This window comes from Vanellus vanellus (genome assembly GCF_965231255.1).
Source record: "Vanellus vanellus genome assembly, chromosome: 7".
NCBI classification, from domain to species: Eukaryota; Metazoa; Chordata; class Aves; order Charadriiformes; family Charadriidae; genus Vanellus; species Vanellus vanellus.
The window spans coordinates 19,035,446-19,051,057 of NC_138912.1; the positions used below are offsets into that span (position 1 = coordinate 19,035,446).

The window sequence follows — 15,612 nt, forward strand, 5'->3', positions numbered from 1 at the left end:
ATGTAAAATAAACCAATTCTGTGTTATATACTGTGATCCTTATATTCGTCAGTATGCAGTGATGGGTTTGCGCACAGTTCACAGTGCAAAAGAACTGATGGTAGCTAATGCTATGTACTGCTTGTGTTCTAACTAGCCTCATAAATATGAGTCTGCTCCTTATGGTTTTAAAAGAATAATATTCCTCAACAACACTGTTACTTTGCAGAAGGAGTTTGTAATGTTTTGAAAGATGGATTTAATTTTTTGTTTAAAGAGGGAGAAATCGCAGTACACTGATATACTAAGAATTCTGCTTTAAAACAATGTAATGTGCTATAAATACTGCATGATATCTGATGAGGGTTATTGTTTTACATGGATTATTCATGTTCTTCAGATTTTACTTCAATTTCTTGATTTTTATCAAAAAAAATAATTTAAAACCAGAATGGCTTGCTTAAATGGGTACAGATTGTCATGCTTATCCTTTGGATACCTGAAAAATCAACTTCTTGTTTTGTATTCAGAGACTTCTCGTACACATGCTTTATTTCATAAGTATTAAAAATTGCTTGCTTTCTTACTCCAGTGTAGGCAGTAAATAAGTCAGCTGCGATTTATTATAGAAAGACACCCGTGGCTAATTTGTATGTGCTAGGTGTTAGGGAAGGTATGTACTGTAATCTTACTTTGTGGTAAGCCAAAAGGTTTTATTTTACTTGCTGGCAACGGCAAGTCTACCTTCAGGTAGACAGTTGTGTTTGCTGATTTCACCTCTGGAAGCTGCATCTCTCAAGTATTATGAAGTTCCTAAAAAATGTAATATAAAAATAGAAGACATCATTTCTTCCATGTAGCATCACCCACTGAAATATGTAGCTTGGGATTTGCTGTAAGAGCCTTATAAACTTAAGAGCTGCGGAAATGAGTGTAAAGCAGTACAAATGACAAAACACTGGGCTTCACAGGTGGAGATTCTTACTAGCTTCCTCCCTCGATACCACTTCTGCATTTACATTCTGCTAAGCAATAAATTAATTCCCATTCAAAAAAAATCATGGAATACATTCTCTAGCAGCTATTTAAGGGACAGTAAATCATTTTTTATATATATATATGAATTTATAATAATCTTGCATATTAGAAAACTAAAAGAAGAAAAGGAGTAAAGTAAATCCATAGCAAATTTAGGGATCCAGTTAATAATTCAGCAGGCAGCACGCTCTGTTCCATTGTGTGTACTGCATGGAGGAGGATTGCTGTAGAATAAATGGTGAACAGTCCTGTAATTTACACTTGTAAGGAATTTAAGGTCATGTGCCATACCTTGAGGATCAAGTTCCATCATGGGTGTCTTTTATATCCTTCATATTCTGTTAGTAAAAGCAGCTGAGCATCAGTAATAAGCTGTATCCTGCCCCTGACAAATTGGGATATTTTTGCCTGTGTAGACATGACTTTAAATCAGTGGTAGTTCAGGCAGTCAGAAACAACCTCATATTATTTTTTGAATGTTTGATATAGATTTCCCATGTTTGAAAGTTTAGGGTGGATTTATTCACTTTTCGTTAATAAAATGCTGTAAGTTTTAAAAAAAGTATCCCTGGTATTAATTCTGACAGGTGACTTATAGGAACTTTTCTGTCTATTTAATTACCTTTTTTAAAAAAAATACAAATTAAAAGGGAATTCTGAAAATCAGTGCAGAAATCTCTGCAGCCTTCTGGGTATGTGAAGTCCTGAAAAATGAAGCTTTGTCTATCCTAAATAAATGCATTGCTACAATTGTGAAAAATTCCAAGTTAAGTAAGTTGAAACATTGAATGAAACTTAGTCACTGACTTAAAAGTATTCACAGAACGTTTGAAGGTTAACACTGAGTTATAATATGCCTTTCCTAAAAGCATTAGCAATATTTAAGTTGAATTTATTTGAAAACTTTGATCAAAGTAAGATAAGCCTAAAAACCTTATAAAAAGTTTACTGAAAAGAATAGATTTAAGTGCAGTTAAAATAGTAAGAGGTGATATATAGAGAATGTCAATAAAACTAAAACTATACAGATCTTTATGTACTACTGTGCTTGAATTTGTTGCTCAGCTACGAACTGCATTGCCCAGACATCTGATGCAGATCCTGTGTGCTCAGACTCAGATTCGGAGGAGGCTCCTGTACCTCTGAAAATTTCCAATTTAGGCTACTTTACAACATATTCAATATTAATTTAGCACAATGTTGTCAGTGCTTCTGTGTAGTAGGTCACCAAAAAATACTTAAATCTTAACTAAGTATCTATTTGATTTGATTTTGTTTGTTTACTACTTAATATTAATATGTAGTAATCCAGAAGGACACTCATTTTTATCCATCTGAATGAAAAGACCGATGTTATTATCAACGTGAGTGGATCGTGTTTCAGTTTTTGACTTTTCTTATGTCTTGCAATCGTGGATTGTACAAATGAAGCCAGGATACATTTTCTCATACTTTTCAGACTCATCAGCAGTGCAGCGGAAATCTAATTATAGGTTTGCTGTGATGATTTCTGTTCTGAAGGGAGTGTAAAAGGAGTTACGTAAACAGAACTATGTAAGTTGAGTGTGGAAAAAAAGTAAACTAAGGCAATAATGATTAATATGTGGATATATAGATTGTGATCTGATGTTAAAGTGATAGCTAACACAAAAACTTGGTCCAAAAAGCGTTACCGCTCATGCTGATGAATACTTGCAATGTTATTTTGATCTTCTTGGCAAGGCTACTGCTGTGTGCTCTTTTGGCTGGGGTGTGCTGCCCCTGGTCCCGCAGCAAGCTAGTTCAGGCAGTGCCAGAGCTGTGGAGCCCTCATGCTGCTGTAAGGACAGCCTGATGATAAGGCAGCTGGCTACCTGGTGCACCTCATCCTCAGTTTGGGTGCTCCTCGGGTGTGATGCAGCTGGGGAGGTAGCTCTGCAAGTCATCCGGGAATGAACTGCTGGAAGAGGAGGTCCTGTTCTGTATCCAGCTGGCTGAAGTGTCCAGAAGTCACTGCCTGCTTCTGGTGAGGACGGAGCCTTCCTTTGCTCTGTTCACCCTGCTGGAAAGCCCCTCGTAGAGGTAGAGATCACACCAGGTTTTAGTGACAGAGAAACTGTGCCACTCCAGGATACTGTCTGTGCTACTTACTTGCCAACGTGCCTCAGGGTTTTCAATTCAACTTCCGGGTGATTTCCGTATTCACCAAGAAATATGTATGTATACAGAGTTGTTGCCTGCTGTTGTGTGAGGTGCATCTAGCTCACGTGTACACGGACAACATTTGGGGAATCCCAATTCTGAACTTTCGTTTGAATGAAGATCTTGACAATTTTGTTATTTCTTGAACACCATCTCTGCAGAGAAAGCTTTATGCATCCCAGGCAGGAAAAGTGTAGTTTATGCATTATCAGGTATTTTGGGGATCCAGTGGCAGCTATACAGTCATTTGAGAATGTCGGTGATTCCTATGGAGGCATTCCTTTGAGGATGTACTCTGGATTGTTCGTATATTTATCAATAAATCACAAAATTTGTGAGTATGTTTACTAAGTATTGTTTAATGAGCATAGGTTTTAACTATTAAACTTAAGTTTCCTCTAAGTTGTCAAACATGATTTTTTGTGAAAATCACAGTCCTTTCAACTTACCTGAATTGCAGTGGTGTTTGTACATTGTTCCTTTTAGCTATGGCCGCTATGAATAATCATCTCAAACTAATGCCATGCCCAAGCTATTTCAGTGGGCATTTATTTAGAATATTGTTCTTCATTATAAAGTTATTGGATCCGTCAGTTCAGTCTTCCTGAGCAGAATAAAATCTTCAGGGAGTTCAGAGCTGGGAAGCGACCTCAGTCAGCGGAAGTTCAGCTTTGATTTTTCTGCTCCTTTAAAGCCTACTGATTCAACCAGATTCTCCCGCCTTCAAAACTTCTGTGAGAAAAATCCTCTGTGGCATATTAAGTGGATAACTGGGAGTTCTGCTTATTAATTCTGTGTTTGTTTCTTAGCTGGGCTCCAGGAGCACATTTAATTTTGGGGAAATGCCCCCTCAGCTCTGTTATCTGACTGCATTCTCCTCCCTTTCCAGCTGTCTTCACTAAAAAAAAATCTAGGAGAAGAAAAGTTTTGCAGATGTTAGGCACAACACTCGGCAATAATCTCGCTGAATGAAATGAGGTGGCCTTTGTTCACAGCTCCTTTCCACTGCTCCCTCCTGTCTGACAGTACTGTTGCATTTTAATCATCCCTGTTCTGTTCTCAGGCTGATGAAGCCTTCTAAGAAACCAGTTTTGGGGTATCGGGCTATTATGCTTTTAGAGAAGCCCATAATCCCCCTTTCTGGGGGCTGTATGATGCATTCAGATTAATCAACCAACAATTTTTGAATAATTCATAGAAAAACTTGATGGAGACCTGATGATGTTCAGACCCACCAGAAAGGACAATTTATACTCCTGGCTACTGCTACATATGACATAAAAGAACCATAAGTTGAAACAATCTGTAGCATATGTAGAGGAACAATTCTGTTTCATTCCTAAATTCATCAACATGTAAAATGATATGAATGAAATTTTCCATTATCTGCATCTTATCCCAGCCTGCTCCTCACAATTTTCCTGATCTCCAGAAAATACGAAAATACTGACATTTTTAAAGCTGGCATGTTCGTTATTTTTATTGAGTGGGTTGTATTTTTAGATGCTCAGTTCTGCCCCTTATTCTGCTCAATCTATTATATCTGCCTTTGCCCATTCAGTTTTAAAATTTAGAGATTCAGACAATTTCTTTCTCTTTGTTGTTTAATGAAAGATTTTTTTAAAATGTTTTCTACTCTTCCTGTAAGTCTATTCTTGTCCTGCAAGAGGAGTGAGCAGAAGCTTCATGGGAGACTACTGCCTTTTGCACCCTTATTTTGCTCTTACATATACATATGCCATCTCGAGGCTGCAAAGGCTTGTTCGCGCTGACCTTCGTAATTTTTTGTTTGCTTTTACAGAGCATTTGTAAGAGTTCGTCATAACTGTTTATAGCGGTCCTAAACTCTCTATTAAATAAAATTTCAACGAGAGACTGTCCTAGTTTCGAGGTCGCTTCTTAATGGGGAGTCTGGATTCAATTGCCTTTATAGACATTCTTTATCAATTCTGATACTGTTTTCTCCTGACATTACATCTTTACTACCTTAGATGAAAACAGATCTATTTAGAATTATATTATTCTTTAATATGTTTAAACACATATTAATCAAACTGTCATTACCACACTTGGTATTTCATACCACACAAATACTAATTTTTTTGGTGAGATTGCATGTTTAGCATTTGCATTCCCTAACAGAGCTGTTTCTGGAAAATGGGAATAATATCCAAAACCAATATGTAATTTTATTCCAGCATACACAAACAAATCTGTGCCAACCTTGAATCACAGATTTAACTGTTTTGTTTCACAATTTCTGATCTTTTTATGCATTTAATTTATTATCTTTTATTCTGTTTTTGCCCTCATTTGACATGCAGTACTCTGGGTGTTTTTTATGTTTTTCCATACCTTCACGCTCTTCAGGTATGCACTTCATTGTTGATTCAGTTTTTACATTTTGGAAATAACCAATTGAGCACTTCAAATAAAATTTCAACTAAGCTCAAATCTTGATTGATTTGGGCATTATAAAGGTTAAATAGTAACTTAGATTTTTCATATTCTTTGACTGTTCTCCCTCTTTCAGGAGTGAGAGGCTCAGAACACTGTGTCTGTATAGTCTTGCGTAAATGGAAGCCATTATGTATTTTTATATATTTTTAGTGTTTTTTTTTGTTGTTGGTACTAATGCATTTACATTTTATTTCTCATGCTTGTGTTTTTTAAATAAAAGTCTATACCCCCTGGGGGGCTGAACTAACATTTTCTAATTTTTATAAGCCTCTCCTCACACTGGTATTATCTGTAAACACTTGAATCCTTCAGGACCAAAAAATGGAACTCAGTGTCAGTAAACAAATCACGTTTATTGCTTCCTAAGTGTTTACACAATGACAAAAATCAAGACCCCGGGGAATCATATTGTAAAAAGGAACAGTTGGTTTAAATTAGGTTTCCATGTGAAATATAGCTACTTTTTATGGATGTTGTGGGAACATAAACTGGAAAGAAAATCTGCACACTGATAAAATGAAGGTTTGATTTTTGTTTGTTTAAATACTAACAGAATCATGTACTAAGTTAATTTCTGATTCTGACATTAATTAGTTACCAAACAGAAGCTGGTAGTATGGTGACACTTAGGAAGGTGGGGGGTTTTTTGTTTACTTCATTTGTCATCTTTCCAATAGATAATGTGAATTATTTTAAATGTACATTGCATATAGGAATTAGCAAATTTGTACATTAAATCCAACTACCAGGTTTGTGAAATTAAGCAAAAATAAAAATTCCAATTTATCAACTTTCACTGTCTATGATGTAAGAACAAGGGTTATTCAGTGCGAGGCTGAGATTTGTAAGCTATGTTAATGAGAATTTACACTTCAGATCTCTCTGGCAGCTTTAGAAATCAGTGCTAGCTTAAGCTGTTAATTTTCTTCTGTAGCCTGAATGTGTATTTGGAATATCTTATATTAAGATACAGTAGGTTTTTGTTTAATATAAATATTTCTAGAGTAGTTAATGATTTAAGTGTTGTAACGTGAGTGTGTCTGTGTGTAAGGTGTGTTTGCAATGCGTATGTGATTTGGCCATGAGTGTATGAGTAGTTTTAACTCATACCCTCCTGATGGAAGGAAACCAAAAACCCCACATTATCCATCAAGTATGCATGAATATACTCCAAATGACATTGCTTTGGCTGACTGTACTGTCCGTTTTATTTTACAAGGTGAGCTCGTGGGTTACCTGGCTGATCTTGACTGCAGGTTCTATGGAGGAGAAACGAGAAGTCTTCTCATACTTAGTACATGTGGCAAAATGCTGCTGGAATATGGGCAACTACAATGCTGTAATGGAATTTCTGGCAGGGCTAAGGTACTGGCAACTCTCCTTTTAAATGGCTTTTCAGTGACAGATTACACTGCAGCTTCTGTTAAGCAGATGTCTCTGGAGAACAATGGGCTAGACAGAAATCCGTGGCTAAATCACATCATCTCACCCCATGACTTTCTAGTAATCCCTTCTGGAAAAATGAAGCATGCTAAAAGCCTTCTTTTTCAAAGTGCTCTAGAGACACCAACGTTTTTTCCTGGTACACGCTAAATAAGTTATGTTAGAAAACATACTTTTTTTAAAACAGAAAATTATAAAATGTGCAAAGAACATGGGAAAGCAGCTGTGTTTTATCTAATCAACTAAAACTAATGTAACTTGGGGTTGGAGTTTCCAGAACACAAGCGAAACATAGTCATGGTACCATTCTAAAAGGGTCAGTCCTAAATTCTGAAAAAAAAAACCCCAACCCAGAACAACAAAAAAACCCCAACAAACCCAAACGAACACCTAGACCTCTTTTTTTTAACTCCTGCAATATACTTACACTGACTGATGTTGGTATCTCATGCTGTTACGGTCTTATGTAGGCAGACCTGCAGTGTCTTCAGGAGAAAGACAGAGTATGGGGTTAAAGAGAGCTTGTTGCTAGCTTTCCTACGGAATTGCAGGTTCATACAGGGCTGGGTGAGCAGGAAAGCAGTGCCTTTGCACAGGCAGTTCGGGGGGTGGCAAATTGGACTGAACAGAGAAGAGTTAAGATCAAATTTCCCCCATCTTTTGGCTCTGACCCTTCTCGTATATAGTGTTTGTGTAACAAAGCTTTAAAGTGTTTGTATTGTCGCTCTTTGTGGTTTAGTAAGGATTCTCATTGAGCTATTTGTTTACATTTTTGGTATATAAAACACATTTGAAACACTCATAGACACAGGGAGTCTTTTTGAGCAGAGTGTATCCACAGCGTCCAAGCCATGTAAGTCGTGAGGGAAAATGCTAAGCAAATTAAGGGCTTAATTTTATCTCTAATGCATTTGTGCAGCACAAGGGAAAGAGAGCAGAGGAAGGCTAGTGCTGATTAACAGTGTTTCTGGGACAGGAACGGAAAGTGGGGTTAAGGACGTTCTACTCTTAGTATTTCTGCAGACCTTTTGGTATGTCTGGGGCCAGGGGTGGGTAGAAAGGCCATACCATTGCGTAGACATACAGTTCAGAAGGCAAGAGACCTCCCAGCAGTACTCACCGTCCTCGGGGAGCATCAGGAGCTATTTGTGTTTGAAATCAAAGATTCTTTTCATCTACAGCACTGCATTAGTGCCTGAGAGCATGAAAATAAATAATTTATTTTGTAAGTGAAATGGGAAAAAAATCAATGTAAATTGTTTTAAATACATTTAATTTTTAAAAAATACTTTTGCTAAGTTTATGGATTGTTCATAATAGAACTAAAGGAATTTGTAATAAACCAACTGGTTTATCTTTATGCCATTTTCTTAATCTCTTTTTATTTCTTCCCAGGGCCTAAGAAATTTAAGTTAGTGACAGAATGAAAATGTTGGAAAGCCTGCTCAGATGTCTTATGCAGCTGGGCTTATATTAAAATGTAAAATGTTACTCCAGTAGTTCAGACTGCTTGTTTCTCCTTTTTAGTTTTGTTCTTTAATAATTCAAAGGGTGGGAAAATGGTCCATCAACCAGAATTTTCATAAAAATAATGGCCTTGATTTCATGAATTCTTTTCTGAGTAGTGATGATAATTACCTCTGTTACATATATGCTGCGAGTGTTGAACTCGAATGTAAATGATTTTAATTTTTTTTAATAAATGTTGTGGTCTCTTTTTTGCAATAGGTCAAGAAAAGTTTTAAAAATGTGGCAATTTATGGACCAGTCTGATATTGAAACCATGCGAAGTCTGAAAGATGCTATGGCACAACATGAGTCCTCATCTGAATACAGGAAAGTGGTCAACCGGGCACTCAATATTCCAGGCTGTAAAGTCGTTCCTTTCTGTGGTGTATTTTTAAAAGAGCTTTGTGAAATTTTGGATGGAGCATCAAGCCTCATCAGAATCTGTCCACGATATAACTCCCAGGATGAAACATTAGAGGTAGATGAGATTGATATTCTAAGAGGTTGTGTTCATGACCATCCAGTGCTGTATTTTACATTATTTTATTTTATATTATTTTTATTTTATATGAATGCATTCTCAAATTAAAGTTTTCTAAAACAGACTGTTACAAGATTGTTCAGTTATATGGACCTCAATTTAATTCCCATAGTTACTGTAGCAATTTAGATGTGGTTGTTTATACCTCGTTTAATATCGGAGTACTGAGAAATTAACTTTAGTACCAAAGGATGGTGTTTATACTTTGGGTAACATAAGTATGTAAATCTTTAAAGATATAACTCTTTTTTGTTAAATGCTCTGACCTTCCACTTAAATCATTGATAATTGGAAGGTTTTCAGTTCTTAAATATGGAATTCAGAAGCTCAGTGGATCAAGCTTCTTCTCTGTGTTAAAGAAGCAATTGCTTTGAGTTTTATCATTTTGGTTTTAAAAGAAAAATGCCCCTGTTTCATGAAAAGATTAAGACTGAGGCTTTTAAAAAGTTTTCAAGAGTTATTGTAACTGAAGTTACTTGGTTTATGCAGTGATTTGATCTGTTTAGGATTTGAAGTAGGTACAAAATCCCATTAGAAGCTAATAAGAAATATATCTTAAATATTCATAATTCTTGTTAAAATTTCTTCAGTGAGAAGTAGGTGACGTGATACTCTATTTATTAGTATACTAATCTTTTAGATATCTCTAGTTTGTTTCAGATTACAGTGGACAAGATAATTTCTTGCAGCGAGTAGGCCAAGATGGTTTAAATAATCCAGAAAAAGAATCGACAGCAAACAATATCTTTCAAACTATTCGGAGCTGCAATCGCAGTTTGGAATCTGAAGAGGGTGAAGATAATTGTAGTGAAGGGAGCGATTCAAGAAAAAACTCTCTGAAGGACAAAAACCGGTACCAGTAGGTGTCATTTTATTTTCTGTCATCACCTGTATATTACATGTTTTCAATCTTTAATTTCCTTTTACCAAGGTTCGCTTTTAGAAATAACATCTTCCCTTGTATTTATCCTCTTCTGATTCAGAACTTTTCTCCCCTGCAGTTATGCTAAGTATCTGACACTCAAATACTTGGAAACTCTGTGTATAGTTATATTTTCTCTCATGATGTAATTACTTCCTCTCACGATAAGGGTAAATCCTTTTCGTCTTACACATACAGCTTTAAAAATCCAGTGTTACGATTACAATTTTGATCTGTGGTGACAGGAATAGCACGAGGACATATCTGTTATCAGAGCTCAGAACATTACATTCTGCATGCTCGGGCAGTGTTCTGCCCTCTTCAAAAATAAAGGTTATTTATTATCCTTCAGAAGACCTCTTCTTTTAAGGACATGTTCGTTTGAGGCTTTTAAATTATGTCCAGAAAACATTTGTAAGTTTGTACACATTTTGAATTTTCAGGTTGCTGTAGTCCTGCTATTTTGCACAGAAGTTTACTTAATTGTGCCCCGTGTAAAAAGGCCTAGGGTTCAGTAATCTCAGATTCTCACTTCAAAGACCTGGTATATTCTCTACTATTCACCAGCAAGAAATATGGTAAATGCAGAGTTCAAGACATCACTTTCGCATCTCGAATGTTGCTTTGCAGTGAAGTTGTGGGCCGTATAGGCATAGGTTGGTCAGCTTTAATCTAAGTAACCGTGTTAAGGTAACTTCAAATTAAGTAACAGAACTGTACTTTTCAGAGCTGAAGCTTGCATAAAAGAGCGCGCTTAGGTCACTGCTTGAGTTGTTTTATTGATAACATGTATCAGAAATATCCATGTGTTCAGAAGCATCCAATGTATTTCAGCTACTTAGACATAAAATCTGATAAGTGACTGCCTAAGAAGGAACCTACCATCTTCCTGTTTTAAATGCATTTATTTCATTAACATGCAATTCTAAATTTCATTTCAGATAAATAATCATTATTTCCTGAAAGAATGGTTTCTAATAGAATTATTCACATCTGGCTTTAGTTGCTTCTGGAAAGGGAAGCAGTAGAATTAAGCCAAGAAAGGCAGACCCACTTCTCTGTCCATTTATGTTGTCTCTCGACTTACTTCTGGTCAAAGACTTTCTTCCAGGAATTACTTTTGTTAATAAATATGCTTTAAAATCAGCTTGCAAATCACAGTTCAAATGAAGAATAAGCTAGGGAAATCAACATTTCGCTTGGATGAACAAAGTAGAATTTAAATATAAAGAACAATATAGAGAAAATGAAGTTCGCTTTGTTGTGTGTTTATGAAATCAACTCTTGGTAAAGTAGTTATTTATGCTTTATATTTAAATATAATCTAGTAAGTTCCACTCGAAGTAGGAATTAAATGCAAAAAAAAAAAAGCTCATATGACACTGAAATGAAAGTTTTAAATTTAAATGAACAAAACTGCAGATAGGTAACTGAAGTTTCGTTTCCTGATTCAGGCTGCTAACAACTCAGTTATTAGTATCTCTAGTTCTGGTGCAGTAAGTACTGATTTTAACAGTATAATGACTTGTAGAAGGATACCTCTGAAAGTATTAATTTAGCTCAAGTACCTCATAGACTTTGGAAATTCCTTATTCACCTGCCATCTCTCTCCTGGGCATTCAGAGAGCTGGGTGAGGCGCAGGAGCAAATTGCTGCAGGGGCAGAAGGGCCGTATTCTGTTGTCCCTGTTGTATGGAGGCTGCAATGTTTGGTTTATTTTGAATGCTATGAACAACTAGATTTCTAAGGAAGAAGCTTGGGTCTCTTTCTTGTGAGGCCTAGGTCATACTTGCATACAGTATTATAAAATCCAAATATCATAGTTATGTATTACCTGATCATTGTAGTATTGTGATTATAAAGCCAGAAAAAAACACTGTATAACATGTTTCTCATTACTTTAAAATAGCAAGAAAGTTTTTCATTTAGTTTCCCTTTTGTTGATTTGGATTAGTATTGTGGACCGTGAACCCACCAAAGCTGGCAAGTTAGTTTGATTTAAGAAAATGAAATCATTGAGTAGTGGGTATAATTACTTTCCCGGTTGTGTTGGCGAACTCTATCTTGACAGTTCTCAAATAAATAAAGGTAGGTACGAAAGGACAAAACCCCTCAAGTTTGAAATACATGTTTTGTAGAATTGTTAATCAGCTGACCTATTAAGATACTCTAAACTTCGATGCATCGGTTTATTAGCCTGATCTCATCTTCATTTCTAAGCTTTCCTAATTCCAGTAAATATATTTTAAAATAATAGGGGAAAACCTCAAGTTTTTTTCTTTTTCGTATCCCATGCAATTTTCCCCTCTAAATCTGCAATCTGTTTTAATGTTTCCTTTATCCTTTCTTTTCATTTCCTTGCATCTCAGTGCAGCACATGTAAAGAAAGCTGCTGATTCAAACCGAGTTCTGTAAGTGTATCCTCAATAATTGATAGCTGTGTCGCTTTTGCCAGCTCCTGTCGGAGGTTATGTTTGTATGTCTGATTACGCGTGTGCTTGGCTTACCTGCTTCTTGTACATTTTGATCGGCAGCGTGCCAGTGCTAGCAAATGGGAAGTAAGGCATGAACGAAGCTCTGCCATTGCTGTCTCCACTATACTAGACTCCTCCAGCCGCGCACGTCTAGGCTCAGAATACGTTTTCTAGCATTTTTGCAGAGACTTATTTGATTGTTTTGGAGGCGCGGGGGAGAAAGAGCTGCTTTAGTTGTTTGTTTAATTTGAAAATCTTACTCTTGTATAGTACATGTAAATATTTTAACGTACATATGTCTGGTAAGACTCTGGTTAGACAGTTTATACCAGCTCCGTTAGAATGCATGACCTTTATTTTTAGGAACATTTCTTAAGGAACTAGAGCTACAGTTAAGGCTGATACAGTCATTCTGCCTTTGTCAGTCCCCTCACCGCAAGCAATAATCCTCAGACTGTTGACCACTTTTTGCTAAATTTGGTGGAGGGGTGGAGATCTCACTGATTAGTAAATTCATAGAGGAATGGGTAGAAGGGATGTCTGGAATAGGGGAAAAAATGAAAGTAGTTAGTGCCCTGGGTAGAGAAGAGTTTGAGGAAAAGCTAATGGTTGACTGTGCTGTTTAGCTTAGGGAGATAGTATATGTGACTTGGAACAAATCACAACATGAATCATCTTTTGCTCAGCTGGTAGGACGTGGGCAGGAGCTGAGAGCGCTGTGGCGATACAGAGGGGAAGCGCTGAGGGTATTAGGACAAGACACCTTGAAGAATATGCAGAGGAAGCTGGTTTGGATTTTATTGGCCAGATATCCTTAGGAAAATGCGCTTCATTAATTCTGCTGTACACGCAACAGTTTGCTCTTTTTTATGTTCATTAAAACAGTATCAAAATATTGAACGTTTGTGGATTCATACATGTTAGAAGCTTCTGAAGGGAAGAAATTTTATTTAAACTACCTCATTTATTAGTTCAGTATTGTTGCTCTGTATCTACCGTTTCTAATTATGGTCAAATATTTCAAAAATTTCGGTTGCTGCATAGAAGTTTCATGCTAATGTTTTGCTTAAGTAAAATTAAATTTTCTAATGGAAAGTATTCGATAAAATTCTTGCTGCATTCTTGTGAGGAAGGTATGTATTTTAACCACTATTTTACAAGTGTTAATCAGAGAATTACATAATGTGAAAGGTCTGCACATTGAATCAATAATAGAACAGAGATTAGAAGTCCTGTCTTCAATCCACTAGATCCTGCTAACAGTTTTTCCTACAGTATTTGGTGTTTCAGCTGAAGTGATCTTATGTTGTGAATTTAGAAACTGGAATCCCTTGGCTTTAAGGTCCAAATAGACAGTTTTTATTGATAATGTAGTGTTGGAAAGTTCTAAGAAAATATAATTATGCTGTTACAGGAGTTATAATTAATTATAGCAGCATCTATTAATTAATTCAAAATTGCAATAATGTAAATTTCAATAATGTAAATTGTAATACTGTAAAAACTTCGTATGTTCCTGTAAATCCAAATTATATAGTGACGATAGTATTCTTTTTATTTAAACTACAGCAGAAAAAATATTCATCAATCATAGCATAAATCACCACATGTAATACTAAATATAAGCATCTCATCTTCATTCACATACAGATTTATAATCGGAGATCTTTCAGATTCTGAAAATGATATATTTGAGCAGTTGAAGGAGTGGGACACAAATTCAACTGAAGAGCAACAAAAGGCTTTCTGCCATGGGATAGAACTCATTCCCTGGTACGTGTTATCCATCAGGGCTGATGTCCATCAGTTCATGCAACAAGGGGCAACCGTCATTCATTATGACCAGGAGACCCATCTCTCAGCACGTTGCTTTCTTCAACTTCAGCCTGACAATAGTACTTTGACTTGGACAAAACCCACAACGGTTTGCCCTGCAAACGCTAAGGCAAAACTGAGTGTGCTGGGTAATACTGCTGAGCTTGGCAAATACCAGTTTCTTGGTAATACTGGACTGGTGGAAGGTTTTTTGGACTTGTTTTCAGCCAAGGCTGTATATATGGGACACTCTGGCATTGATATGCACACCGTGTGTGTTCAAAATAAACTTTGTAATATGTCCCTTGAAGAAAATGGTATAACACTACTTTATGGACTTCAGACTACTGATAATAAGTTGCTGCACTTTGTTGCTCCAAAATATACTGCCAGAATGCTGTATGATGGCTTGCTGGAATTGACTAAAGCTGTAAGAAAAATGAGGAGATTCCCTGATCAAAGACTACAATGGCTACGGAAACAGTATGTCAGCCTGTACCAGGTAAAAAATGCTGTGATTTTGTATAAGAAAAGATCAAAGATGTTAACAACTTAATGTAATGCAATTAGTTTCTATTATAAGCAAGCTATGATGAAAGGTGAGCACCAAATCTCCAACTTTGTAACATGGCTTAAGTCAGCAAGCTCTGATTCTCCACACAATATTCTGTCAAACCTTGCATGTTTTCAATATGCTGAACTTATTTTTTTTTTTTTTTTTATTATGAAGCTCTTCATATGTTTGGAGTTTTGGAATAAGTATTTTATTAAAGAAAAAGCAATGACTGTACTTGAAAAGGCTGCTGAAATACCGAGTGATGAGAGTTAGGGCCAAAAAAACCCCCAAAACAGCAAACAAAATAGCCCTTTGGTATTCATACAGTAATTAAAAATTGCCTCCTCTTGATGTTTTGTCTTTTATTGGTTCCTTAGAGATGTCTATATTATTGCTTAAGAAAATGTGTCTGTTCTTATTCTCATTGTTTTGTTAACGCTGAGGATTTTTGTAGGAGGATGGAAGGTTTGAAGGCCCAGCCTTGGCTCAGGCTGTTGAACTGTTTGGAGGCAGACGATGGAGTGCAAGGAACACAAGCACGGGAACTCTCACGAAAAGCACCGAGAAACCTAGTGTACAGAGAAACAACACTCTGGGAATAAGCACAGCTAAGAAAAAGAAGAAAGTACTCATGAGGGTAGAATATTTTGTTATTCATGTATTTTGTTGCTTATCTGGCTGATTTGTTTCTTTC

The 15,612-nt window shown here is 36.2% G+C and overlaps 1 protein-coding gene across 1 annotated transcript in view; it reads left to right on the forward strand.

Annotated features, from left to right (window-relative positions):
• The window catches only part of PLCE1 (phospholipase C epsilon 1), a 135,240-nt gene that overhangs the window by 83,264 nt on the left and 36,364 nt on the right, over window positions 1–15,612 (forward strand). The window contains exons 4-9 of the mRNA XM_082486127.1: window positions 6,878–7,023; window positions 8,830–9,088; window positions 9,802–10,010; window positions 12,443–12,484; window positions 14,198–14,864; window positions 15,373–15,555. Of these exons, the coding sequence (XP_082342253.1) occupies window positions 6,878–7,023; window positions 8,830–9,088; window positions 9,802–10,010; window positions 12,443–12,484; window positions 14,198–14,864; window positions 15,373–15,555 (1,506 nt within the window). The remainder of the gene's footprint in view (window positions 1–6,877; window positions 7,024–8,829; window positions 9,089–9,801; window positions 10,011–12,442; window positions 12,485–14,197; window positions 14,865–15,372; window positions 15,556–15,612) is intronic.